General features: G+C 50.3%; 2 protein-coding genes across 3 annotated transcripts in view; one reads left to right on the top strand and one right to left on the bottom strand.

The window, feature by feature from the left end:
* The window catches only part of PGM2L1 (phosphoglucomutase 2 like 1), a 212,749-nt gene that overhangs the window by 185,388 nt on the left and 1,591 nt on the right, over positions 1–25,770 (bottom strand). The window lies entirely within an intron of this gene.
* Positions 1,386–22,074, top strand: RNF169 (ring finger protein 169). Of its 2 annotated transcripts, XM_081327840.1 has the most exons (6): positions 1,386–1,602; positions 11,914–11,990; positions 13,540–13,683; positions 15,801–15,913; positions 16,574–16,670; positions 17,838–22,074. In XM_081327840.1, the coding sequence occupies exons 1-6, from the start codon at positions 1,413–1,415 to the stop codon at positions 19,005–19,007; spliced, it is 1,791 nt and encodes a 596-aa protein (XP_081183966.1). In that variant the 5' UTR covers positions 1,386–1,412; the 3' UTR covers positions 19,008–22,074. The 2 variants fall into 2 exon arrangements, with proteins under 2 accessions (XP_081183966.1, XP_081183965.1); XM_081327839.1 differs by lacking the exons at positions 1,386–1,602; positions 11,914–11,990 and adding an exon at positions 1,696–7,113 and having other exon boundaries at positions 17,838–22,073.

Genomic DNA, 25,770 nt, shown 5'->3' with positions numbered 1-25,770 from the left:
GTCCTCTCGTACTGTATTGTGGTTTGGTATGCTGGCCTGACAGCCGTGGAGGGTGGTGAGCACAGCACAAGACATCGTGGGCTGTCCCCTGACACCACTGGATGACCTCGCCAGGGCCCGCTGCCTTGGAAGAGTGAGGAAGATTCTCAGAGACAACTCACACCCTGGTCGGTACCTCTTTACTCTCCTACCATCGGGTAGGAGATACAGGAGTATAGCCAACCGTACCAACAGGCTGAAGAACAGCTTTTATCCGTGGGCTGTCAGGCTCTTGAACGGGCAATAATTTTATAATTTTATGTGGATACCTGTGGAACCGCTTGCCGGTTGAGCTCCGGATGGCCCCCGACCTTCGCTCCTTCCGACGCGATCTAAAAACTTATTTATTTGAACAAGCCGGCCTGGTCCGATGGGTTCCGGGTTTGGGTTTGGGTCTTAACATAGCTTTTAACTATTGTATTATATCGGGCATATTATTTAATCTTTTTTAACTTTTGTATTTTGATATTTATTGCCCTGTACACCGCCCTGAGTCCTTCGGGAGAAGGGCGGTATAAAAATTTAATAAATAAATAAATAAATGTACGATTGACTTGCGAGGCCGGTGTGTTGTGCAATTAAGTTCACATGGTGTTAACAAGATGGTGGGTTTGTTGTCAGCGTGAGTTGTGGTGGTGGGGAGCACGAAGGGAGGCTCAGCCAATCTCCACGTATATACATGGTTGTACTTTGACAATAAAGGTTCATTCATTCATTCCATCAAAGGGCCAAGTTTGAAAACCCCCGTTTTATGCCATTCCTCACAGCCATTGACCTTCGCTCATTCCGCCGGGACCTGAAGACCTGGCTCTTCGAGCTTTCTGGCCTGGACTGAGAGTATTAACCAGGGTTTTAATTGTATTTTAATTGTAATTGGGGTTTTTAGCTCAAGGTTAGTGTAATCATTTTAATTGTTTTTAATTTTGTAATTTGTTGTCTTGTTTTAAAAAAACCTTGTGAACCGCCCTGAGTCCTACGGCAGAAGGGCAGTATATAAGTCTAATCAAATCAAATCAAATCAAATCAAATCGTGGGTTCTGTTTTGGCACTCTGACAGTATACGTTGGGTGCTTTTAGTCTGTCTGCGTGAGACAGACGTTCAGCAGACGCGTGTCGCGGAGGCGTAACTATGCACACGTGCAAGAGACACGCGTCCATCCATCCATCCACCCTTCGGGGACACGCGAGGCTTCACCTCTCCAGGCAAGGAGAAGCCCGGCGCTTCATGAATATTCACGAGAGGGGCGCGGCCACCCCGCCCCCAGCGCAGGGCGCGCGCCGCTGCCGCCGCCGCCGACCGGGCCGCTCATGAATATGGAGCAGGGGGCGTGGCCAGGCCCGCCCCTCCCCCGTCCTCCTCCCGCCGGGAGAAGATGGCGGCGGCGGCGGCGGCGGCGGCGGGCGGGCGGGACGCGGGCTCGTCGGTTCCGCCGTTACGACGAGGCCGGGGTCGGCGGCGGCGGGACGAGGCCTGCCCCGCGGACGCCGACGGAGCCCCGGAGACCCCGGCGCGGCGTTCGGGCCAGCGGGGAGGCCTCGCCGGAGAGCCGGGCCCGCCGCGAGGTGCGTGGCTGGCGCTTGCCCCCGCGCGCGTAACGTGTGAACGGGAGGAGACGCGCGTCCACGTGGCTGCGGCGGTGGCGGGGGGGGGAAAGAAGGAAGCGCGGCCATTGGCCGCCTGGAAGCGGGGCGGGGAGTGGCCGTTGGGGTCGTCTGAACGCGGGCTGAGCCACCCTGGGCGGCCACCCGCCTTCCCATCATCCGCAGCCAGTCTGGGCAGTGAGAAACGGGCGGGGAGTGAGCCGCCTGCCTAAGGCAAGCAGCCGCGTATCCTTCGAAGTGGTCGTGGGAATGTGATTGTTGCTGGCCAACCCGCGTTGACGCGTGCAAGCTTGGCACGCTAGTTAATCAATAGGTGGTCGTGGGAATGCGCGCTTGTTTCCCCCCCTCCCCCGAAAGGGGCATCTCCAGCGGCGTTCACGGGAAAAGAGGCCAAGATCTGCAAATGTTGGCTAGATGCGGGTCTTTGTGGCAGACGAGAGAGTTGTTGTGTGTCCAGGGCAGCGTTGGCATCTTGGAAGATGGCTGGACTACAACTCCCAGAATTCCCCATCCGGCAGAGCTGGGTATAAAGACCCCAGCAGAGCTGGCTGCAGAATTCTGGGGGTTGAAGTCCAACCGTCTTCAACTTTGCCAAGGTTGAGAAATACGGGAGGTCCTCAACTTACGACCACCATTGAGCCCAACATTTCGGTTACTAAGCGAGAGTTAAGTTAGCTTTGCTCCCATTTTACAACCTTCCTTTCCACCGAAGCACTGCACTTGCTAAATTAGTAACACGGTCCTTAAGTCAATCCGACTTCCCCCATTGACTTTGCTTGTCAGGAGGTCGCAAAAGGGGATCACGGGACACTGCGACCGTCGTAAATATGAACCAGATGCCAAGCATCAAAATTTTGATCGTGTGACCGTAGGAAGACCACAATGGTGGTAAGTGTGCAAAATGGTCCTGTGACTTTTTTTCACCGCCGTTGTAAATTTGAACAGTCACTAAATCGACCGTTGTAAGTCGAGGATTTCCTACAGAAGCAGTATTTGAGTAATGCTGGCTAGGGGATTCTGGGAGTTGCCAAGTGCAGCCATCTTAGTTGTTAAGATTGTGAACTTTGGCTCAGAACAGCCACTTGTCTGAAATGCTATAGAATAGATCCTCTTGATTGAGCAGGGGGCTGGACTAGAAGACCTCCGAGGTCCCTTCCAGCTCCGTTCAATTCTACCTTCTATTCTAGAATGTGTTGTTCCTTGTGGCTGGGGAACTCTGGGAGTTGAAGTCCACAAATCTTAAAAATTGTCCAAATTTCGGAAACACTGGCTTAAGAGAGCATTTGTCTGAAATGGTACAGGGTTTCCTGCCTGAGCAGGGGGTTGGACTAGATGACCTCCATGGTCCCTTCCAACTTTTATTATTGTTGTTGTTGTTGTCCACGTGTCTTAAAGTCACCAAGTTTGGAGACCCCTGTTCTAACAGTGTTGAATATCATCGTGGTGGGACCCTTGCAGCGTTACAATACCCACACACACACCCCGCCCTTTCGCCAGATCCAGAGAGAGAAACAGGAAGCAATTATGGATCTTGGGTGGACCAGCAGTCTCTTTTCCAGATCCATCTGGATCGGGAGAGCAAGGAGATCCCTGGCCTGGAATGAAGAGAACAGGAGGAATCACGTTTTTCTAACGTTACTAGCAGCTGCTTCTCCTCCGCCTTTGCTGGAAGGACGGTCCTTCCAGCTTGACTCACTAGCGTGTGCGCTCACAAGAGGGCAGTACGTTGCCTAGGGTGGGCCCCGATGCGGGCTCCTGGCACATGTGCTTGTGAATGGGCTTAGCAGCATTAAGGGCGGAAAGTCACATTCTGCCTGGTTTGTATTTTGGGAGATGTCGTTTGTTTGCATCCCGCTTTTCCTGTTTTTACAAATAAGGCGGCGAACGTACCCAACACGCCTTCCTCTTCCTATTTTCTCCACAACAACAACCCTGTGAGGAGGGTTGGGCTGAGAGAGAGGGTCTGGCTCAAAGTCACCCAGCTGACATTCATGTCTAAAGTGGGACTAGAACTCACCGTCTCCTGGTGATTGGCCCAAAGTTACCCAGCTGGCTTTCGTACCTAAGGTGGGACTAGAACTCCCCGTCTCCGGGTGATTGGCCCAAAGTCGCCCAGCTGGCTTTCATGTCTAATGCGGGACTAGAACTCACCATCTCCTGGTGATTGGTCAAAGGTCACCAGCTGACATTGGTGCTTAGGGCAAAACTAGAACTTACCGTCTCCTGGTGATTTCCCAAAGGTCATGCAGCTGACATTCATGCCTAAGGCGGGACTAGAACTCACCGTCTCCTGGTGATTGTTCCAAAGTTACCCAGCTGGCTTTCATACCTAAGGTGGGACTAGAACTCACCGTCTCCTGGTGATTGGCCAAAGGTCATGCAGCTGACATTCATGTCTAAAGTGGGACTAGAACTCACCGTCTCCTGGTGATTGTTCCAAAGTTACCCAGCTGGCTTTCGTACCTAAGGCAGGACTAGAACTCACCGTCTCCTGGTGATCAGCCCAGAGTCACCCAGCTAGCTTTCATGCCTAAGGCGGAACTAGAACTCCCCGTCTCCCGTTTTCTAGCCGGACCACAGAAGGTCTGGCTATTAATATTCCCCATTAATATCCCATTCAGAAGCCAAGGCCGTACCATTTCTGTCAGCCTTCTCTTCCGATCCGGGATGCTCCCTATCTTTGTGTGTAATTCTGAGGGTTTGGGAAGGAGGTTGATTTTGTGCTAGCCAGGATCCTCCGGCCTTTAGGAAGGAAGGAAGGAAGGAAGGAAGGAAGGAAGGAAGGAAGGAAGGAAGGAAAGAAAGAAAGAAAGAAAGAAAGAAAGAAAGAAAGAAAGAAAGAAAGAAAGAAAGAAAGAAAGAAAGAAAGAAAGAAAGAAAGAAAGAAAGAAAGAAAGAAAGAAAGAAAGAAAGATCTTGCCGTCCAGAAAATAGCAGAGGAGCCAGGAATGTCTCACAGGCGATTTTTGCGAACTGCCAAGCCCTAGAGGGCTTTGCCTGGATCAGTTTGGCCAAGAGGGTTAGTTTTAATCTCGGTTTAAAAAAGCCAAATAAAAGAGGGCAGGGCACCCCAGGGAGTGCCAGTGGGAACGTGTGTGTGTGTGTGTGTGTGTGTGTGTGTGTGTGTGTGTTTTGTGGCACGTTTAGACTCTACCTGGCATAAGGATTTTCCGACTTAGCCGCATGCAGAAATGGCGAAATCCTCTCTCTGTGTGTGTGTGTGTGTGTGTGTTTTAAAAAATAACTGCTAAGCATGAGTCACACAGTCGGAGCGGGCTGGGCAACTTACACAATCAAAACAGGACGCGGAAGTAAATCGGTCCTTCCCAAAATGTGGCGACCGTCCTACGCAACCACCACCGTGCCCCCAGATTAAGATGACAACGGATTCAACAATCTATCCTAGGATCTGGGAAGAGAAGTCGAAGAAAACAACAACAACACACATTCTGATGTCACGTTTGAGGCAGGGCCTATAACTGCAGTGCAGTGTTAAAAGGAGGAGAAAAACGTGGCTGGGAAATTTGGGGAGGGAGGGGCTCAGCGGGCTTCCCCTCCCCACAGGGGGCTAGAGAGCATTTTTGGAAAAAGGTTCCCACGCGCAACCCCCCCCCCCCCCGGTGAAATAAGCACAGATAAATCTCAGTACCAATAGAAGAGAATCTCGTTAGATCAGGGTTGAACACTGGGTCCCCGGTGCTCTCTGAAATGGGTGCTTTCCTTGCAGATGTTTCGTGACCCAACTAGGGAACATTATCAGGGCCAGAAGGGAGGGAGGGAGGGAGGGAGGGAGGAAGGAAGGAAGGAAGGAAGGAAGGAAGGAAGGAAGGAAGGAAGGAAGGAAGGAAGGAAGGAAGGAAGGAAGGAAGGAAGGACTGTGGATTCCTAGGTGCTCTCTGAGCTGGGTGGTTTCCTTGCAGATGTTTCGTGACCCAACTAGGGAACATTATCAGGGCCAGAAGGGAGGGAGGGAGGGAGGAAGGAAGGAAGGAAGGAAGGAAGGAAGGAAGGAAGGAAGGAAGGAAGGAAGGAAGGACTGTGGATTCCTAGGTGCTCTCTGAGCTGGGTGGTTTCCTTGCAGACGTTTCATGACCCAACTAGGTAACGTCATCAGTGCTAGGAGGAAGGAAGGAAGGAAGGAAGAAAGAGAAAGAAAGAAAGAAAAAGAAAGAAAGAAAGAGAAAGACTGTGGGGTCCTTGGTGCCCTCTGAGCTGGGTGGTTTCCTTGCAGACGTTTCATGACCCAACTAGGGAACATCATCAGAGCTAGAAGGGAGGAGGAGGAGGAGGAGAAGGGAGGGAGGGAGGAAGGAAGGAAGGACGGAAGGAAGGACGGACTGTGGGGTCCTTGGTGCTTTCTGAGCTTGGTGGTTTTCTTGCAGACGTTTCATAACCCAACTAGGGAACATCATCAGTACTAGAAGGGGATGGGGTTTGTGGAGGAGGAGGAGGAGGGCCATTGTGGGGTCCTTGGTGCTCTCTGAGCTGGGTGTTTTTCTTGCAGACGTTTCATGACCCAACTAGGGAACATCATCAGTGCCGGAAGGAAGGAAGGAAGGAAGGAAGGAAGGAAGGAAGGAAGGAAGGACAGACAGTGGGGTCCTGGGTGTTCTCTGAGCTGGGTGTTTTTCTTGCAGACGTTTCATGACCCAACTAGGGAACATCATCAGTGCCGGAAGGAAGGAAGGAAGGAAGGAAGGAAGGAAGGAAGGAAGGAAGGACAGACAGTGGGGTCCTGGGTGTTCTCTGAGCTGGGTGTTTTTCTTGCAGACGTTTCATGACCCAACTAGGGAACATCATCAGTGCCGGAAGGGAGGGAGGTTTGGAAGGAGGAGGAGGAGGAAGACTGTGGGGTCCTTGATGCTCTCTGAGCTGAGTGGTTTCCTTGCAGATGTTTCATGACCCAGCTAGGGAACATCGTCAGTGCTAGAAAGGACGGATTTGCAGAGAGTAGGGGGAGGAGGAGGAGGAGGAAGGAATGTGGGGTCCTTGATGCTCTCTGAGCTTGGCTGTTTTCTTGCCGACATCTCACGGCCAAGCTAGGTAACGTCACCAGCGCGCATAAATGTCCCTATTGGAGCAAGTGACGCTTTGTGAATTGAATGGCTTTCCAGATGTTTTGGCTAAGGTCTTCTCTGCTGGGTCCCCCAAGATCTTATGTTTTAACGCTGGTTTACCTAAATCCGGTTTTCTGAGCCCCAGCCTGCCATCGCTCCCACGTCTTCCCCATTGAGCCTCCAGAAGAGTCCCACGGGGCTAAAAGCCAAAACAGGGCAGGATTCTCACCCTTGGCCGAGATCTCCGTCCACATTCCTGACTTACAGCTGCCTGGTTTTCCCTCCTGGGTGTCAGGGCCGCGTGCTTCTACCTGAAAATGTGCACACCCGTGCCCTCACTTGAAACACACCCATTTTGTAGCTGTGCACGGGACATTTCCTGCTGGCTGCAGAGAGCGTGCAGAGAGCCAATCTGGTGTGTGTGTGTGTGTGTGTGTCTATAAGTGCACAGCCACCTCCTTCTATGCAAGCGCGGACACACCTGGAGGTCTTTTGGAGGGGGGGATGACTTTGTCCTCTGTCCCTTTGCAAGAATTCCCCCTCCCCCCGAGACCTGACCTTGGTCCACGGGAGCGAGTGCAAATTCTGAAGCTGTTGAAGGCACAGGAGGTACAGAGCGGAGAGTGGTCGTTCCCATTAGGAGGGTGTTTGGGGAATATTTTTTGGGGATGACTTTCCTTGCCACGGTTGCTAAGCGAATCGCTGCAGTTAAGTTAGTAATATGGTTGTTAAGTGAATCTGGCTTCCCTCACTGACTTTATTTATTTATTTATCTATTTAATTCAATTTATATACCGCCCTTTTCCTGAAGGACTCAGAGCGGTTTACAGGGCAAATTTAAAACAATACAATATAAAAATTAAAATAAAATAAAATCAATAAATCGCAAAAGGGGATCACGGGACCCCCGGGACACTGTGACCGTCATAAATAAGAGTGAGTTGCAATTTAGTTACGGTTAGGGCAGGGCTAGGCAACCTTGGCTCTTTTATGACTCGTGGACTTCAAGTCCCAGAATTCCTGAGACAGCCATGCTGAGGGGAAAGGGAGAGATTTCCAAGCTGAGCCGTGCTGGCTCAGGAATTCTGGGAGTTGAAGGCCACAAGTCACGAAGGGGCCAAAGTTCCCCCTTGCTGTCTCAGGAATTCTGGGAGTTGAAGTCCACCAGTCATGAAGGGGCCAAAGTTCCTCCATGCTGGCTCAGGAATTCTGGGAGTTGAAGTCCACCAGTCATGAAGGGGCCAAAGTTTCCCCATGCTGGCTCAGGAATTCTGGGAGTTGAAGTCCACCAGTCATGAAGGGGCCATAGTTTCCCCCATGCTGGCTGAGGAATTCTGGGAGTTGAAGTGCACAAGTCATGAAGGGGCCAAAGTTTCCCCATGCTGGCTCAGGAATTCTGGGAGTTGAAGTCCACCAGTCATGAAGGGGCCATAGTTCCCCCCATGCTAGCTCAGGAATTCTGGGAGTTGAAGTCCACGAGTCATGAAGGGGCCATAGTTTCCCCCATGCTGGCTGAGGAATTCTGGGAGTTGAAGTGCACAAGTCATGAAGGGGTCATAGTTCCCCCATGCTGGCTGAGGAATTCTGGGAATTGAAGTCCACGAGTCATGAAGGGGCCATAGTTTCCCCATGCTGGCTGAGGAATTCTGGGAATTGAAGTCCACAAGTCATGAAGGGGCCATAGTTCCCCCATGCTGGCTGAGGAATTCTGGGAATTGAAGTCCACAAGTCACGAAGGGGCCATAGTTCCCCCATGCTGGCTCAGGAATTCTGGGAATTGAAGTCCACGAGTCATGAAGGGGCCATAGTTCCCCCATGCTGGCTGAGGAATTCTGGGAGTTGAAATCCACAAGTCATGAAGGGGCCATAGTTCCCCCATGCTGGCTGAGGAATTCTGGGAGTTGAAGTGCACAAGTCATGAAGGGGTCATAGTTCCCCCATGCTGGCTGAGGAATTCTGGGAATTGAAGTCCACAAGTCACGAAGGGGCCATAGTTCCCCCATGCTGGCTGAGGAATTCTGGGAGTTGAAGTGCACAAGTCATGAAGGGGCCATAGTTCCCCCATGCTGGCTGAGGAATTCTGGGAGTTGAAGTGCACAAGTCATGAAGGGGCCATAGTTCCCCCATGCTGGCTGAGGAATTCTGGGAGTTGAAGTGCACAAGTCATGAAGGGGTCATAGTTCCCCCATGCTGGCTGAGGAATTCTGGGAATTGAAGTCCACCAGTCATGAAGGGGCCATAGTTCCCCCATGCTGGCTGAGGAATTCTGGGAGTTGAAGTGCACAAGTCATGAAGGGGTCATAGTTCCCCCATGCTGGCTGAGGAATTCTGGGAATTGAAGTCCACAAGTCACGAAGGGGCCATAGTTCCCCCATGCTGGCTGAGGAATTCTGGGAATTGAAGTCCACAAGTCATGAAGGGGCCATAGTTTCCCCATGCTGGCTGAGGAATTCTGGGAATTGAAGTCCACAAGTCATGAAGGGGCCATAGTTCCCCCATGCTGGCTGAGGAATTCTGGGAATTGAAGTCCACAAGTCACGAAGGGGCCATAGTTCCCCCATGCTGGCTCAGGAATTCTGGGAGTTGAAGTCCACCAGTCATGAAGGGGCCATAGTTCCCCCATGCTGGCTGAGGAATTCTGGGAGTTGAAGTGCACAAGTCATGAAGGGGTCATAGTTCCCCCATGCTGGCTGAGGAATTCTGGGAATTGAAGTCCACCAGTCATGAAGGGGCCATAGTTCCCCCATGCTGGCTGAGGAATTCTGGGAGTTGAAGTGCACAAGTCATGAAGGGGTCATAGTTCCCCCATGCTGGCTGAGGAATTCTGGGAATTGAAGTCCACAAGTCACGAAGGGGCCATAGTTCCCCCATGCTGGCTGAGGAATTCTGGGAATTGAAGTCCACAAGTCATGAAGGGGCCATAGTTTCCCCATGCTGGCTGAGGAATTCTGGGAATTGAAGTCCACAAGTCATGAAGGGGCCATAGTTCCCCCATGCTGGCTGAGGAATTCTGGGAATTGAAGTCCACAAGTCACGAAGGGGCCATAGTTCCCCCATGCTGGCTCAGGAATTCTGGGAGTTGAAGTCCACCAGTCATGAAGGGGCCATAGTTCCCCCATGCTGGCTGAGGAATTCTGGGAGTTGAAGTGCACAAGTCATGAAGGGGTCATAGTTCCCCCATGCTGGCTGAGGAATTCTGGGAATTGAAGTCCACGAGTCATGAAGGAGCCAAAGTTTCCCTCATGCTGGCTCAGGAATTCTGGGAGTTGAAGTCCACAAGTCATAAAAGAGCCCTAGGTTGCCTACCCCTGGGTTAGGGTTTATTTTGCTCCAAAATAATATGCACAAAAATAGAGGAAGAATTATTTGATGATCCAAATGCACTGACTGGGAAAGTTAGTTGGCAAAGGAAGACAGCTCGAGTAAGGCTGAAGGAAACAGAAGCTTTGACCCATTAGAGGGGATATTATATTATCAATTAGATGTTTGAATAGGGTTAAGAATAGATTGCTAGAAATAGAAATATTATTATAACTAGTAATCAGAAAGGGAAATAAGAAAATGCTAAGAGGTTTGAACAAGGGAAGCTTTTTGTTACCCAAATATAACTTGTTTTGAAACTATAAACGATTGGGATATTTTGAATAAGGATGGGAAATTGAAACCGGAAAAAAGCGGAAATGGGATACTGACCGAATAAATGGATATTGAGTGCAAATGCAATTAAGATACGTTTTGGTTAGAAAAGGTGTTTTAAACTGATATTATTGATATTATAAGGGACGTGGTGGCTCAGTGGGTTAGGACGCTGAGCTTGTCGATCAGAAGGTCGGCAGTTTGGCGGGTCGAATCCCGAGTGCTGCATAACAGAGTGAGCGCCTGTTACTCGTCCCAGCTTCTGCCAACCTAGCAGTTCGAAAGCACGTAAAAAGGCAAGTAGAAAAATAGGGACCACTCCGGTGGGAAGGTAACAGCGTTCTGTGCGCCTTTGGTGTCTAGTCATGCCGGCCACATGACCACGGAGACGTCCTCGGACAAGCGCTGGCTCTTCGGCTTTGAAACGGAGATGATCACCGGTGTTGTGATTCAGGGTCAGCCTGTGGGTTCGGCAGTTGGGTCGGATGACTCAGAGGAGGAGGAGGAGGGGGGTGTTGAAGAGCTTGATGAGAGTCCTCAGCCAGGCCCCTCTCATTTGGTCACGACGCAGACCCAGCTGTGTGAGCCTGACAGCGTGGATGAAGATGACCCACAGCTGGCCCTGTTCAAGGACGCCTGACGCAGGAGGCAGTCAATCAGGAGTAAACAGAGGAAGGCAATGGGGCTTCTCGGAAGGAGGCAGAGAGAAGCCACACCCTGAACTGTAGAAAAGGGGAATGTGTGGGAGGGCTGGTTTGCTGAAGGCAACCGCTTTAATAGTTCCTGTTTCATAGCTCCTGTTTCATGGTTGGTGTCTTGTTTTGCTCTGTTTTATGTTATAAATTTGGCAGGCTTAATTCCAGCCTCTTGCCGTTTGTAAAGGGGTTGTCCCTGCCTTTTCTGCAGGGCCGGTAGCAGGCTGGTGTCTTGTATTCAAGCTAGTACATTTCTAATTATATCAACTCAAGTTGACATAATGGCTGAATTTTGATCACGTGACCACGGGGATGCTGCAAAGAGTTGTAAATGTGAAAAATGTTCATAAGTCCGGTTTTTCAGCGTCGAATGGTCACTAAACAAACAGTTGTTGAGGACTACCTGCATGTCGGATTCAGCTGGTCCTCAACTTGTGACCATTCAGATAGTGTCCATTCCAAGTTAGGACAGCACTAAAATAAGCGACTTGCAACTAGTCCTTGCACTTACGACTGTCAGTGCGTCCCTGAGATCGGGGCATTTCGGCAGCTGACTCCTCAATTTTACGACGCTTTCAGCATCCTGGGGTGTGTGTCCCTTGGTGATCGCCCCTTGGTGACCTTCCTGAATGATTTTCCGGCTGGTAAAATCAGTGGAGGACGCGGGATCCGCTTAACGACCCCAAGCGGAAAAAGGGTTGTAAAATTTGGTGTGGCCGTGTAATGGTTCACTTCATTGACCGCAGTGTTTAGACGTGCAGGTTCCAGTCTCCATTGTAGTCGTAAGTCGAGGACGATCTTAATTGTAAGGGGGTTGCCTTTTGGCCGCCACTTTTGAGTGGACTCAAAATGCTCAATAAACATTTACTTTTTCTTTTGGGTAGATTTTATCTTCAGAACGCCCATCAGCTTGGCCAAGCACGGAGAAGTTCAGGAGGAATATAAAAGCCACTTGCGAAAGGTAAATTTTATTTATCCAATGTATTTGCAGGCAGTCCTCGACTTACAGCCGTTCCTTTAGGGACCGTTCAGAGTTACCACAGCACTGGGAAAAGTGACCTGCGCCCGTTTTTCTACACTGACGGCCGCTGCAGCGTCCCCAACAGTCACATGATCAAAATTCCGATGCTTGGCAACTGACTCGTACTTACGACGGTTGCGGTGTCCCGGGGTCACGTGGGTCCCTTTTTGCGACTTTCCAACAAGCGAAATGGGGGAAGGCAGAGTCAATTGACAGGCGTATTACTAACTTCCCACCCGCAGTGACTCACTTAACGGTGGCAAGGAGGGTCGTAAAACGGGGCCAAACTCTCTTAACAACCGTCTCCCTTAGCAACGGAAATTGTGGACTGCACTGTCGGTCGTAGGGAATTTCCTAAAACTTTGACTCCGGAGGGAACAAAGTTCTCATCCAAGAAGCTTCTTCAGCTCTGATTGGATGGTGGGGAAGGGAAGGATTTAGATTCCTTGCAGACAGCTGGTCATTTGCCTTCTTTCATTGAGGCCACCTGAAGGTTTACCTGTGTCCTCATGGAACTTTCTTATTATGCTTTGAAGACATTTCCCTTCTCATTCCAGAAGCTTCTTCAGGTTCTGACTAAATGGTGGGGAGTGGAAGGATTTATACTCCTTGCAGACAGCTGGTCATTTGCATCCTTTTTAGAGGGTCGTTGAGGCTACCTGGAGGTTTATCTGTGTCCTCATGGAACTTTCTTATTATGCTTTGAAGACATTTCCCTTCTCATCCCAGAAGCTTCTTCAGGTTCTGACTAAATGGTGGGGAGTGGAAGGATTTATACTCCTTGCAGACAGCTGGTCATTTGCATCCTTTTTAGAGGGTCGTTGAGGCCCACTTGGAGGTTTACTTGTGTCCTCAGGGTCACCTGAGTGGTGCAAGTGGGTGTGGAGCCTTTTCTTTGAAGACCTTTCGCTTCTCATCCAAGAAGCTTCTTCAGCTGTGACCGGATGGAGGGGAATGGAAGGATTTATACTCCTTGCAAAAAAACCTGGTCATTTGCATCCTTTTAGAGGGTCGTTGAGGCCACTTGGAGGTTTACTTGTGTCCTCAGGGTCACCTGAGTGGTGCAAAGGGGTGTGGAGTCTTCTTGGAACTGTTGAAAGGACCGTGTTGTAGACTGGAGATAGATGGTGTTGTATCCCTCCCCCTCTGTTGAGAGAGGGCTGTTCAATTGTGACACAGAGGTGACATCCAAGTGGCCTCAACGACCCTCTAAAAGAAGGCAAACAACCAGCTCTCTGGAAGGAGTATAAATCCTTCCATTCCCCACCATCCAGTCAGAACCTGAGGAAGCTTCCTGGATGAGAAGTGAAACGTCTTCAAAGAAAACCAAGGCAGCCTCCTGAAAAAAAAAAGCATCTTTGGAGGCGTCAAAAGGGGCCCCCGTTTACACAATCAAATCCTCATCCCAGGACCCACTGTTGCTCCTCTTCTTCCTCCTCCTCCTCCTCCTCCTCTTACAAAATCACCCTGGTTTTCCTTGATTCCTTAGCTGAGACATGAAAAATGGGCAGAAGAGAAGAAGTCGGAGGATTCGATTCACAAGCTGATGGCGGACGAGGCCGAGGTGGACAGGAGAAGGACAGACGATCAGAAGAAAGAGGAATCCCTGATGGGCAGAGTCAGCCACGAACATGTAAGTTGACCGATGGATCCACTCGGCTTCTTTGCCAAACCGGTACATCTTTCACCTTTTTATTTATTTATTGGTTAAACAGTAGAAGGGACCTTGGGGGTCTTCTAGTCCAACCCCCTGCTCAAGCAGGAGAACCTATGCCCGTGGTGGCGAACCTATGGCACGCGTGCCACAGGTGGCACACAGAGCCCTCTCTGTGGGCACACATGCCTTTACCCCAGTCCCAGCTGGGTTTTATAAAACTTTTTCGCTTTAGGCCTCTGCTGCCGAGTGCAAAAAAAAAAAAGGTTCAATCAATCAATTTTAACCTCGCGGGGAAAAAAAAATCTCACAAAGTTGGAATTGATTGAACTTTTTAGTCCCGTTACCACTGCAGCCACGCGCACCCAATGGGCCACGCCCACCTAATGGGCCACGTCCACCTGGCCCCCGACGATACATAAGTGGGTTTTGGGTTGCAGTTTGGGCACTCGGTCTCTAAAAGGTTCGCCATCACTGACCTATGCCATTCAGACAAGTGGCTGTCCAGTCTCTTCTTAAATACCTCCAGCAGTGGAGAAGGAAGGAAGGAAGGAAGGAAGGAAGGAAGGAAGGAAGGAAGAACAGAGTTGGAAGGGACCTTGGAGGTCATCTAGTCCAACCCCCTGCTCAGGCAGGAAACTGTGTACCATTTTGGACAAATGGCTGTCCGTTCTCTTCTTAAAAACTTCCAGTGTTGGAGCATTCACCACTTCTGGAGGCTGGTGGTTCCACTGGTTAATTGTCCTCACTGTCAGGAAGTTTCTCCTTAGTTCCAGGTTGCTTCTCTCCTTGATGAGTTTCCATCCGTGGCTTCTTGTTCTGCCTTCAGGCGCTTTGGAGAGTGGCTTGACTGCCTCTTCTTTGGGGCAGCCCCTGAGATACTGGAAGACTGCTATCATGTCACCCCTGGTCCTTCTCTTCGTTAAACTAGACATAATAATGATGATGATGATGATGTTGGAAGGGACCTTGGAGGTCATCTAGTCCAACCCCTTGCTCAGGCAGGAAACCTATACCATTTCAGGCAAATGGCTGTCCAGCCTCTTCTTAAAAGCTTCCAGTGTTGGAGCATTCACACCTTCTGGTGGCAAAGCTGTTCCCCTGGTTAATCGTTCCCACTGTCAGGAAGTTTCTCCTTAGTTCCAGGTTGCTTCTCTCCTTGATGGGTTTCCATCTGTGGCTTCTTGTCCTGCCTTCTTCAGGGGCTTTGGAGAAGAGGTGGAACCCCCCCTTTCTTTGTGGCAGCCCCTCAAATATTGGAAGGCTTCCTATCGCAACACCCCAGTCCTTCTCTTCATTAAACTAGACATCCCCAATTCCTGCAACCGTCCTTCATATGTTTTACCCTCCAACCCCCTAATCGTCTTAGTTGATTTTCACAACAACCTTTCTAGAATTTTCTCTGGGGCAACCCCTCCGATACTGTCCCAAAGGTGCTTTATTTCAGGAGGCAACTGGACTTCCTTGGGTGTTTTTCTTCGAAGACGTTTCGCCCCTCATCCAGGAAGCTTCTTCAGTTCTGACTGGACAGTGGGGAAATGGAAGGATTTATACTCCTTGCAGACAGCCGGTCCAGAAAAAAAGCAAAAGAAGAAAAAAGAAAATCCAGTTGTCTTGTGAGAAAGCATCTTTGGGACAACCATGACTCGGATGGCGGGAGAATCGCCGTAGACCCTCCAATCCCGAAAGACCGCGATCTGTCTCCCCTGGTCTTCCTTTCCATTAAACTAGCCATACCCAATCTGTCAGAGCATGCGCAGTGTTATTGCGCTGAGGTAACCCAGGAGTAAATACAGTCAACAGTGGTTTCTAATTGAAGGATGGTTTATGTTACGCTAGCTAGAAATGTACACTAGAAACAAGACACATACAAGTGGTGAAACAGCAAACTCCAATACACAGCAGTTACAGCAGTCAAACAGAAGAGAGAGAAGACTCCAGCAAAAAAACCTTCCCTTTTATACTCAGACTCTTAAAGGGATACGCACACCTGCAGAATCATGCCTATTATTGCATCATCCACATTACATCTTTACATAAGCTGTTAAATCATTAAACCTTGACATAATCCCTGATTTTTCTTTGCTTACCGGCAGTTTCCCGAGTGCCTGTCAGATTCGGAGAACGAGGAGCCTTTCCAGGGCCGACCCGCGTATCGGTCGGCTTTCGTCTCTAAGGGCAACGCCTACTCCATCACCTCGTTGGCCGGGTGAGTCTCCCCTGAGCTTCTGTTTTAGCTGTGGACGAGTGATCGAAAAACTCCCGTCATCGGTAAGGAGGGCGGCCTCTACATTTAATAAGCAAAGGAATAATTTTTTTAAAAAAGGAGGCTGGTTTTCAGACGAATGACTGGCTGAATGGCAGGCAGTCCTTGACTTACGACGACAAATTTCCGTGGCTAAGCAGGACGGCTGTGAAGTGAATTTTGCCCCATTTTATGACCACAGATGTGAAGTGGATTGCCACAGTTGTTAAGCTGGTAGTGCGGTTGTTAAACGAATCCAACTTCCCCCCCCCCCTGACTCTGCTTTCCGAAAGGTCGCAAAATGTCCCGGGACACTGCAACAGACATAAGTACAAGCCAGTTGCCAAGCATTTGAATTTTGATCACGTGACCATGGGGATGCTGCAACGGTCGTAACTCTGAAGAAAGGTCCTAAGTCCCTTTTTTCCCCCACTGCCGTTGTAACTTCAGACGGTCACTAAACAAACTGCCGAGGACTTGCTGTATTTCAAAGGGCAGGCCGGTGTTTTAATAATGGCAATAAATAAACTGGCTTAAATGCGTGGCTTAAATAAACCGGCTAATGTTGTTCTTTTCCCCCCCAATTCCCCCCCCCTTTTTTTTCCTTTTGCAAAATCTCCGTAGAAATTTTAGCTCCAAAGTCGAAAGGAGTCAAAGTTGCAACGATACGCTGGAGGATCGATCGAAAAGCAGGCAGAGATCGGCTCCCTTCCGAACAAAGGTACCAGGATCTTTGTGATACGTGGGGAAAATCATTGTTGTCTTACAAAAAAAAAATATCTCGAGTTTTCCTCTAAAAGGAATTCCTAAGAGGATACTAGCTGTGTACGTGTAGACCGTGACGGAGCCTGTCCATTATTGTTCTATGTCAGGGAGTCTTCAAACTTGGCCCTTTGATGACTTGTGGACTTCAACTCCCAGATATTCCTCAGCCAACGTGCCTGGCTGAGGAATTCTGGGAGTTGAAGTCCACAAGTCATCAAAGGACCAAGTTTGAAGGTCCCTCTTCTATGTCATAAAGGTTGTAAAATGAGTCAGCCACGCGACCGATCTAACTTTATGACCCTTTTTCCAGTAACTGTAAAGTCATTGAGTGAACCAAGAATTCACCATAGGTTGGATTTTACGGAGAACTGGAAGTAAAGCAAAATTTTGCCAAACACTGGAAATATGTAGAATTGCAGTCACATGCCTGCCGGAGACTGTAAATCAACGACTACCTTTTCTTTAATAATTTAATTTTGTGGGAAAGGCGATGAGAATCAACCCTGCGTCCCCTTCCTCGCTCTCCCCTGTGGTTCTGAATTTATCTCCCGTTTTGGGTCCCAAAGGTGCTTTTTCAAGAGGCAGCTGGACTTTCTTCTTGTTATTTGAAGACGTTTCGCTTCTCATCCAAGGAGCTTCTTCAGGTTCTGACTGAATGGTGGGGAGTGGAAGGATTTATACTCCTTCCAGACAGCCGGTCGTTTGCATTCTTTTTACAGAGTCGTTGAGGCCACTTGGAGGTTTGTCTGTGTCCTCGGGGTCACCTGAGTGGTGCAAATGGGTGTGGAACGCGGTCCTTTCAGCAGTTCCAAGAAGGCTCCCCACCCATTTGCACTACTCAGGTGATCCTGAGGTAAACCTCCAAGTGGCCTCAACGACCCTCCAAAAGGATGCAAATGACCAATTTTTCCTGCAAAGACTATAAATCCTGCCGTTCCCCACCATCCAGTCAGAGCCGAAGAAGCTTCTGGGATGAGAAGCGAAACACCTTGAAGGAAAAACAAGGCAGTCCAGTTGCCTCCTGAAAAAGCACCTTTGAGACAACCGCGATCTGGATGACGGAGAATCTCCACAGACTTCCCTTTTGTGGTGCCATCGCTGACTGAAACTGCTTCTCTTGCAGGCCAACCCCACCGCTGGTGCCTCGGTTTCCCTCGTGGGCGTCCTCTCCTCCACCCAGAACAACCGCTGTCTCTCTGCTCCGGACCTGACCGCCGAGAAGCGTCTGGTGCTCTCTCACCAGGCGCCCTCTTCGTTCTCCGTCCTGCCCAGGCAGGAGCGCTCGATCAGCCCCGAGAGCAATGACAGCATCTCTGAGGAGCTGACCCACTTCAAGCCCATTGTCTGCTCGCCCTGCACGCCCCCCAAGCAGCTGCCGGATGGGCGCGTGCTGAGCCCTCTCATCATCAAGTCCACCCCCAGGAACTTGACCAGGAGCCTGCAGAAGCCCACCACGTATGAAGCCAGCCCTCGGATCCTGAAGAAGTGGGAACAGATCTTCCAGGAACGCCAGGTCAAGAAGACCCTCTCCAAGGCCACCTTGACGACCTCGGCTCCCGAGCTGGGTGAAGATTTCCTGGCTCCCAACCTCCCCGTCCCGGTCAAGTGTCCTTTGCCGATGTCCAGCTTTGTCACCTTGCCAGACTCTCTCCCTCTCCTCTCTCTGGCCAAGCGTGACTGTTCTGCAAACAGTCGGAGAGACTCGGAGGCGATGGAGCTGACTCCCCAAATCCTCCCGCCAAGAGCCCCCGAGAAGCCCCCCAATTCCAGGATTTCTGAGCTCGCCGAAGCAAAAACTGCTCCCCGTCTGGCGGGGCCCTGCCTTCACTACGACGCCAAAACGTCGCTGGCCCGTAAAGTTGTCCGAGTCAACCCGGCCTTGGAGAACGGCTCCCTTCCGGCCGAGCGGAAGCCGCGTCGCTACTGGGACGAGAGCGAACTGCGCCGTCTCTCCAACGGCCTCCGTCTCGAGAGGGGGCTCGGCGAGGAGACCCCCTCTCTGCGGCGCGGCCGGAAGCGGCCCTGCAAAACCAAGCACTTGGACCCTTCGGTCAAGCGGTTGAGGCCGTCGGCTGCCCGTTGCAAAGGCCCTCCAGCCTCTGACTCGCTGCGACGGAAGAGGCGGCGGCCCCGGAGCGTGACGGAGCAGAGACTGCAGCAGGAGGAGGCCGACCGGCAGCTGGCTGTGCAGCTCCAGCGGCAGTTTGAGCGGGAGAGCCGGACACTGGAGCAGACGAAGGGACGAGCCGATCAGTATTTCTTACGCTCCAAGAACGCCACCGGGGCAAAGTAGCCCTTCGCGAGCCACGCAGCTTTTCCGAGATTCCCGGCTAGACGTCGCCGGTCTACTGCTGGCACAGTTGTGGGGACCAGGAGTTCTCTCCGGTCGGTGCGGGAGACAGACAGGGGCCACAATCCGGAGCCTTCCTCCCCCCCCTCCCCCGAGGTGACTCCGAGATTATAAATCTCACTTGCAGTGAAGGCCTTGGGATCCGAGCTGGTTACGGTAATGGGTGGACCGACACTGCGAGCGGCATTCGTCGTTTCAGGAGCAGGCCCCTCCCCCATGTGGCTAGAAGGCCCGGTGGCAGAACTGGTGGATTCCCCCCCCCCCCCGAAAAAAAATCTATTTAAATCTACAGGTAGTCCTCGACTTATAACTCTTTGTTTAGTGACAGCTAAAGTTACAACCTCACGGGAAAAAGCGAGCGGTGGCCATTTTCCCCACAATCGTTGCGGCCTGCCCAACGCTTGGTAGCTAACTCACATTTATGACGGTCGCTGCGTCCCGGGGTCACCCGATTCCCCTTTGTGACCTGACCAGCAAAATCAACGGGGGAAGCCAGATTCACTTAACGACCGGTGATTCGCATAACGGCTGCCTCCGGAAAGGTCGTAAAATAGTTCAAAAGTCATTTCACCACCGTCTCCCTTAGCAACAGAAATTGTGGACTCCATTGCGGTCGTAAGTCGAGGACTATGTGATGAACTCTCCAGAGGAAGGAAAGGGCGCTCCTTGCTTTGAGTCCAAGCTGAGCGCCAGGGGCCAGAGAGAACTTTTGGCTGCCTGGTGGGGTATTCCCCCCCCCAATTGGCTCTCCAGCCCCATCCGTTCTTGGTGTGGGGTTGTGTTGCAGCAGTGTTTCCAAACGCACACCCTGCTTTGGGGCAGGCAGAGCGCGAAACGAACGGCGCCCGTCACTCTTTCTGACCCAACATCTACGATGGGGGCCTCCACAAGCCCGCCAGGCCAGGATTCCCCATCTTGGTTTATTATTTTTTGCGGGTGCCCAGATTTACGCACAAAACGTCTGGCGCAAGAGGAGATGGTTGCCGTGTCCTCCAAAACGACTTTTGGTATTCAGGGGTGGGGGCGGAGTGGAGTGGGGGCGTTTCGACAGAGTCGTGTTCCTCCCGATGCTGGTTTGCAGAAAGCCTTGTTTTCTGGCATCAGGAGACCCTGCTTCCGTTTTGCGGCTTGACCCAAACCGAAGGTCTGCATGAGGTTTGAGTGGGAGGTTCGTTTCCCGCTCCCTCTTGTTAAAAAAAAAAAAAGGAGGGGGGGCTGGGGGGGGTCGGGTTTTTTCCGAGCACTTCCAAAGACGCAACTTTGGCCGACCCACCTGGTGGTTTGAAGCTCTGGGTGGCTAAACCTAGGTTTAAAGTTTAAAATTTGAATTAAGCCTGGGAAAGTAGACAACACCCCCCCCTACCCAAAAAAAGGCTTTTTCCTCAATCACACGATCTCTGGTGGCATCTCGAAAGCACCTTTCTTTGCCCTGCCTGAGGCCTGGCTGTCCGTCAGGTGCAGTGTTTCTCTGCCTGGAGGATTTCGAAATCCAGATGGGTGGACTTCGACTCCCAGAACCCCCCCCCCAGCCAGAGTGAATCCTGGGAGTTGAAGTCTAGCCAAGCTGGCGGAGGTATTGGGGAGTTGGTGTCCCTCCACCCTGCTGGCTGAGGCATGCTGGGGATTAAAGTTCACGCCTGTTGGGGCATGCTGGGAGTTGAAGTCCACATCTTAAACTGGCCAAGGTTCTCGACAGCCAGAATTCCCCAGCCGGCATGGCCGGACTTCCAACTTCCAAAATGCCCAGCCAGCAAGCAGGCAGGCAGGCAGGGGAATTCTGGGAGTTGAAGTCCACATTTAAAAAAAATAAAAAAAAAGTCCCTGAGCTGGGAAACGCAACTTTAGAGACTTGACTTTGCTCTACCGTTGCGAAGCCTCCCCCCCCCCCTTCAAAAGCCTCCTTGCCAGTAATAAACCGACTTTCGTTGCATCCGTTCTTCTTCGCTTGGCCTGGCTTCTGATTTGGATTTAAAGCCTTGGGTTGGTTGGTTCGTTTCTTTTCTTTCTTTCTTTCTTCTTTTCTTCTTTCCTTCCTTCCTTCCTCCCTTTTTCTTTCTGTCTTTCTCCTTTCCTTCCTTTTTCTTTCTTTGTTTTTCTTTTTTCTTTCCTTCCTCCCTTTTTCTTTTTTTTCTTTCCCTTTCCCTCTTTCTTTTTCTTTCCGTTTCTTTCTTTTTCTTTCCCTCCCCTTTATTTATTTATTTATTTTTCTTTATTTTTTCCTCCCTCCCTCTTTTCTTTCTTTCTTTCTTTCTTTCTTTCTTTCTTTCTTTCTTTCTTTCTTTCTTTCTTTCTTTCTTTCTTTCTTTCTTTCTTTTTCTTTCTTTTCTTTCTTTCTTTCTTTCTTTCTTTCTTTCTTTCTTTCTTTCTTTCTTTCTTTTTCCTTTCTCCCTCCCCGTCCCTCCTTCCTTCCTTCCTTCCTTCCTTCCTTCCTTTCTTTCTTTCTTTCTTTCTTTCTTTCTTTCTTTCTTTCTTTCTTTCTTTCTTTCTTTCTTTCTTTCTCTCTTCCTTCCTCCCTTTCTTTTCTTTTTCTCACTTCTTTCTTTCTTTCTTTCTTTCTTTCTTTCTTTCTTTCTTTCTTTCTTTCTTTCTTTCTTTCTTTCTTTCTTTCTTTCTTTCTTTCTTTCTTTCTTTCTTTCTTTCTTTCTTTCTTTCTTTCTTTCTTTCTTTCTCCACTTATTCCAAAGGGTAGCTATGTATTCAGCTGTTTAACAGCATGGGTGAAAAACAGATTGGGGGGGAAGGGCTACAGGGGGAGAGATTTGGGCAGGAAAGGGGTGCTCACCAAAGGCCAGAGCTGAGTGCGAAACCTCCATTTAGCTTTTGGGAGATTTACCTCCCAGAGTTCCCTCGGACTTTGGCAGCCCGTGTCCGTAAGGGAAAGAAAGGCCCCCCCAAAGTGGGATTTTTGCACTGCACCCCTCATCACTGCCTTCTCCTTTGATTTGCTCTTGTGGAAGCAAAGAAGGGAGAAAGTTTAAGAAGCCTTAAAAGATACTTAATCAGGGATCCTCAAACTTGGCCACTTGAGGACTGGTGGACTTCAACTCCCAGAATTCCCCAGCCAGTTGAAGTCCACCAGTCTTGCAAGTGGCCAAGTTTGAGGATCCCTGCCCTAAATGGACGTATTTTTGAAAGACAAGAACGAACCTCGGAGTTTTGCGAGCAGAAATTGCCAAGAACGTGCTGAATATTCTGATTTTCACACCGCCGGCAAGATGCCCTCCCAGGACTTGAGTGCACAGCTGCTCCTCGGCTTACAGCCATTCATTTACTGGCCGTTTCAAGTCCCAACAGCCCTAAAAGAAGTGACTTGACCGTTTTTCACCCGTAGCACCATTGCGGCATCTCCACGATGTAACGATCAAAATTCGGACGCTCGGCAACCGGTTCGTATTTATGACGGTCGCAGCGTCCCGGGGTCACGTGATGCCTTTTTGCACCCTCCTGACAAGGAAAGTCAATGGGGGAGGCCAGTTTCGCTTAACTACCGGAGGGACTATCTGCAGTGATTCACTTAACAACCGTAGCAAGAAACGCCGTAAAATGGGGCACGACTCACTGAACAATTTAACCATAAAAGGTTTGGGCTCCGTCGCGATTGTAAGTTGAGGACAACCTGTAGAGTCCCTTCAGAGAGGCTCCCCCACCCCAAATCCGAGTGTTGTTGGTGTGGGCATCTATGGAAGCCTATTCACCCTAAGCCCCCTTTCACTTTTTAAATACAGGCAGTCCTCGACTCAACGACCGTTCACTTAGTAGCTGTTCGAAGTTAACTGACTTGGGACCGTTTTTCACACAGCCGTTGCGGCCTCCCCACGGTCACGTCATCCAAATCCAGCCGCTTGGCAGCTGCTTCACTTTTATGACGGCATCCCGGGGTCCTGTGACCAGTTTCCGGCACCTTCTGACAAGCAAAGCCCAAGGGGGAAGCCAGATTCATTTAGCGGCCGTGTTGCTAACTTTTCACACTTTCAGTGACCCACTTAAGAGTGGCGAGGAGGGTGGTAAAGTGGGGCAAAACGTGCTTAGCGAGCGTTTCACTCGGCTGTGGCCGTAAGTTGAGGACTGCCAGTGTTGTGTGTTTTTAGGAGTCTTTTAACGGGAGACACAAACTCATTTTGTTTAAAAATGCCGCACACGCAGGCAGGACGTTCAGGATCCACTAGGCCAGGGCTCTTGGCCCTTTGGTGACTTGTGGACTTCAATTCCCAGAATCCCTCAGCCACTGTGGCCACTGAGGAGAATTCTGGGAGTTGAAGTCCACAGGCCTGGAAATTGCCAAGGTAAACAGGGCCTACAACCAACCCCAAGCATAACGTTCGGCCTAAGATCTCCTTCAGAGGTGTGGTGATGATAACTCCCATAATTCCCAGCCAGGACTGCCCATGATGTTCAGGAGTTGTGGGTTTGGATGTATTTGGAGGCCCCCATGAAGAGAAAGCAAGATTAGACTGGGATTTAATTTATATTAGAGTCTTCTTGGATGCCTTAACACAGGGCTCTTCAAACATGGCCCTTTGATGCCTTGTGGACTTCAATTCCCAGAATCCCTCAGCCACTGTGGCCACTGAGGAGAATTCTGGGAGTTGAAGTCCACAGGCCTGGAAATTGCCAAGGTAAACAGGGCCTACAACCAACCCCAAGCATAACGTTCGGCCTAAGATCTCCTTCAGAGGTGTGGTGATGATAACTCCCATAATTCCCAGCCAGGACTGCCCATGATGTTCAGGAGTTGTGGGTTTGGATGTATTTGGAGGCCCCCATGAAGAGAAAGCAAGATTAGACTGGGATTTAATTTATGTTAGAGTCTTCTTGGATGCCTTAACACAGGGCTCTTCAAACATGGCCCTTTGATGCCTTGTGGACTTCAATTCCCAGAATCCCTCAGCCTCTGTGCCCACTGAGGAGAATTCTGGGAGTTGAAGTCCACAGGCCTGGAAATTGCCAAGGTAAACGGGGCCTACAACCAACCCCAAGCATACCGTTCGGCCTAAGATCTCCTTCAGAGGTGTGGTGATGATAACTCCCATAATTCCCAGCCAGGACTGCCCATGATGTTCAGGAGTTGTGGGTTTGGATGTATTTGGAGGCCCCCATGAAGAGAAAGCAAGATTAGACTGGGATTTAATTTATGTTAGAGTCTTCTTGGATGCCTTAACACAGGGCTCTTCAAACATGGCCCTTTGATGCCTTGTGGACTTCAATTCCCAGAATCCCTCAGCCACTGTGGCCACTGAGGAGAATTCTGGGAGTTGAAGTCCACAGGCCTGGAAATTGCCAAGGTAAACAGGGCCTACAACCAACCCCAAGCATACCGTTCGGCCTAAGATCTCCTTCAGAGGTGTGGTGATGATAACTCCCATAATTCCCAGCCAGGACTGCCCATGATGTTCAGGAGTTGTGGGTTTGGATGTATTTGGAGACCCCCATGAAGAGAAAGCAAGATTAGACTGGGATTTAATTTATGTTAGAGTCTTCTTGGATGCCTTAACACAGGGTTCTTCAAACATGGCCCTTTGATGCCTTGTGGACTTCAATTCCCAGAATCCCTCAGCCACTGTGCCCACTGAGGAGAATTCTGGGAGTTGAAGTCCACAGGCCTGGAAATTGCCAAGGTAAACAGGGCCTACAACCAACCCCAAGCATACCGTTCGGCCTAAGATCTCCTTCAGAGGTGTGGTGATGATAACTCCCATAATTCCCAGCCAGGACTGCCCATGATGTTCAGGAGTTGTGGGTTTGGATGTATTTGGAGGCCCCCATGAAGAGAAAGCAAGATTAGACTGGGATTTAATTTATGTTAGAGTCTTCTTGGATGCCTTAACACAGGGCTCTTCAAACGTGGCCCTTTGATGCCTTGTGGACTTCAAGTCCCAGAATTCCTCAGCCAGGCACGCGTGCCTGGCTGAGGAATTCTGGGACTTGAAGTCCACAAGGCATTAAAGGGCCACGTTTGAAGACCCCTGCACTAAGCAAATGAGGAAACACTTCGGTCGTCAAGGATGGGGTTTTTATGCGCACAGCCATTATTTTATTTTGGGATTTATCATCTATTTTATCTGGGACCGACCCTCGGATGGTGTCAAGGACGTTGCAAGGTCACCGCATCGCTCTGCTTCCTTAATCCTCTAATCACGAGCCGCCTCACTCTGCTTCTCCATCATTTTGCGCTTCGCTGTCTCTCCTCGGCTTCGGTCCCTGGAAATGCGCGCCGTCCCGAGACGCGGAAAGCGTCGCTTTTGGAAACCCACCTGGATCACTCTGGCTTCGTCCAAAGTTTTGATAAAAAAAAGAAGAAATCTATACCGAGAAAGGAGTTTGCGTCTGTTTGTTTGTTAAGGCTCACGGATCTCCCGGGACTTGATTTTATAAAGTTAATTTTGGGGGGAGGTTTGGAAAGCCTTGCGAGAGCCCCCCGTTTGCCCAATATTCTGAGTACGCCACGAGGGTATGGCGTATTTTCTGCTGTAGCTACACGGCTGGCGATGGTTCCTGTTGTTGACTTTGCTAAGACACCCGTGTGCAAGTGTCTTCTGTTGTTGCACGTGGGAACAGACCAGCAACTGAATCAGTTTGGGTCTAGTGGTGAAGGCACCAGAAACTGGGAGACGGTGAATTCTAGTCTCACCTTAGCCACCTGGGTGACTTTGGGCCAATTAACAGGAGACGGTGAGTTCTAGTCCCACCTTAGGCATGAAAGCTGGCT

This window comes from Vipera berus, assembly GCF_964194415.1.
Source record: "Vipera berus genome assembly, chromosome: 4".
Classification (NCBI taxonomy): Eukaryota; Metazoa; Chordata; class Lepidosauria; order Squamata; family Viperidae; genus Vipera; species Vipera berus.
Note: the sequence above shows the minus strand (reverse complement) of the source record. Positions and strands in the feature narration are given on the sequence as shown.

Coding starts and splice junctions, on each gene's coding strand:
- RNF169 (XM_081327840.1), top strand. CDS start 1,413: ATGGCGGCGGCGGCGGCGGCGGCGGCGGGCGGGCGGGACGCGGGCTCG. Junction 1,603..11,913: donor AGAGCCGGGCCCGCCGCGAG/GTGCGTGGCTGG, acceptor TCTTTTGGGTAG/ATTTTATCTTCAGAACGCCC. Junction 16,671..17,837: donor CGGCTCCCTTCCGAACAAAG/GTACCAGGATCT, acceptor CTTCTCTTGCAG/GCCAACCCCACCGCTGGTGC.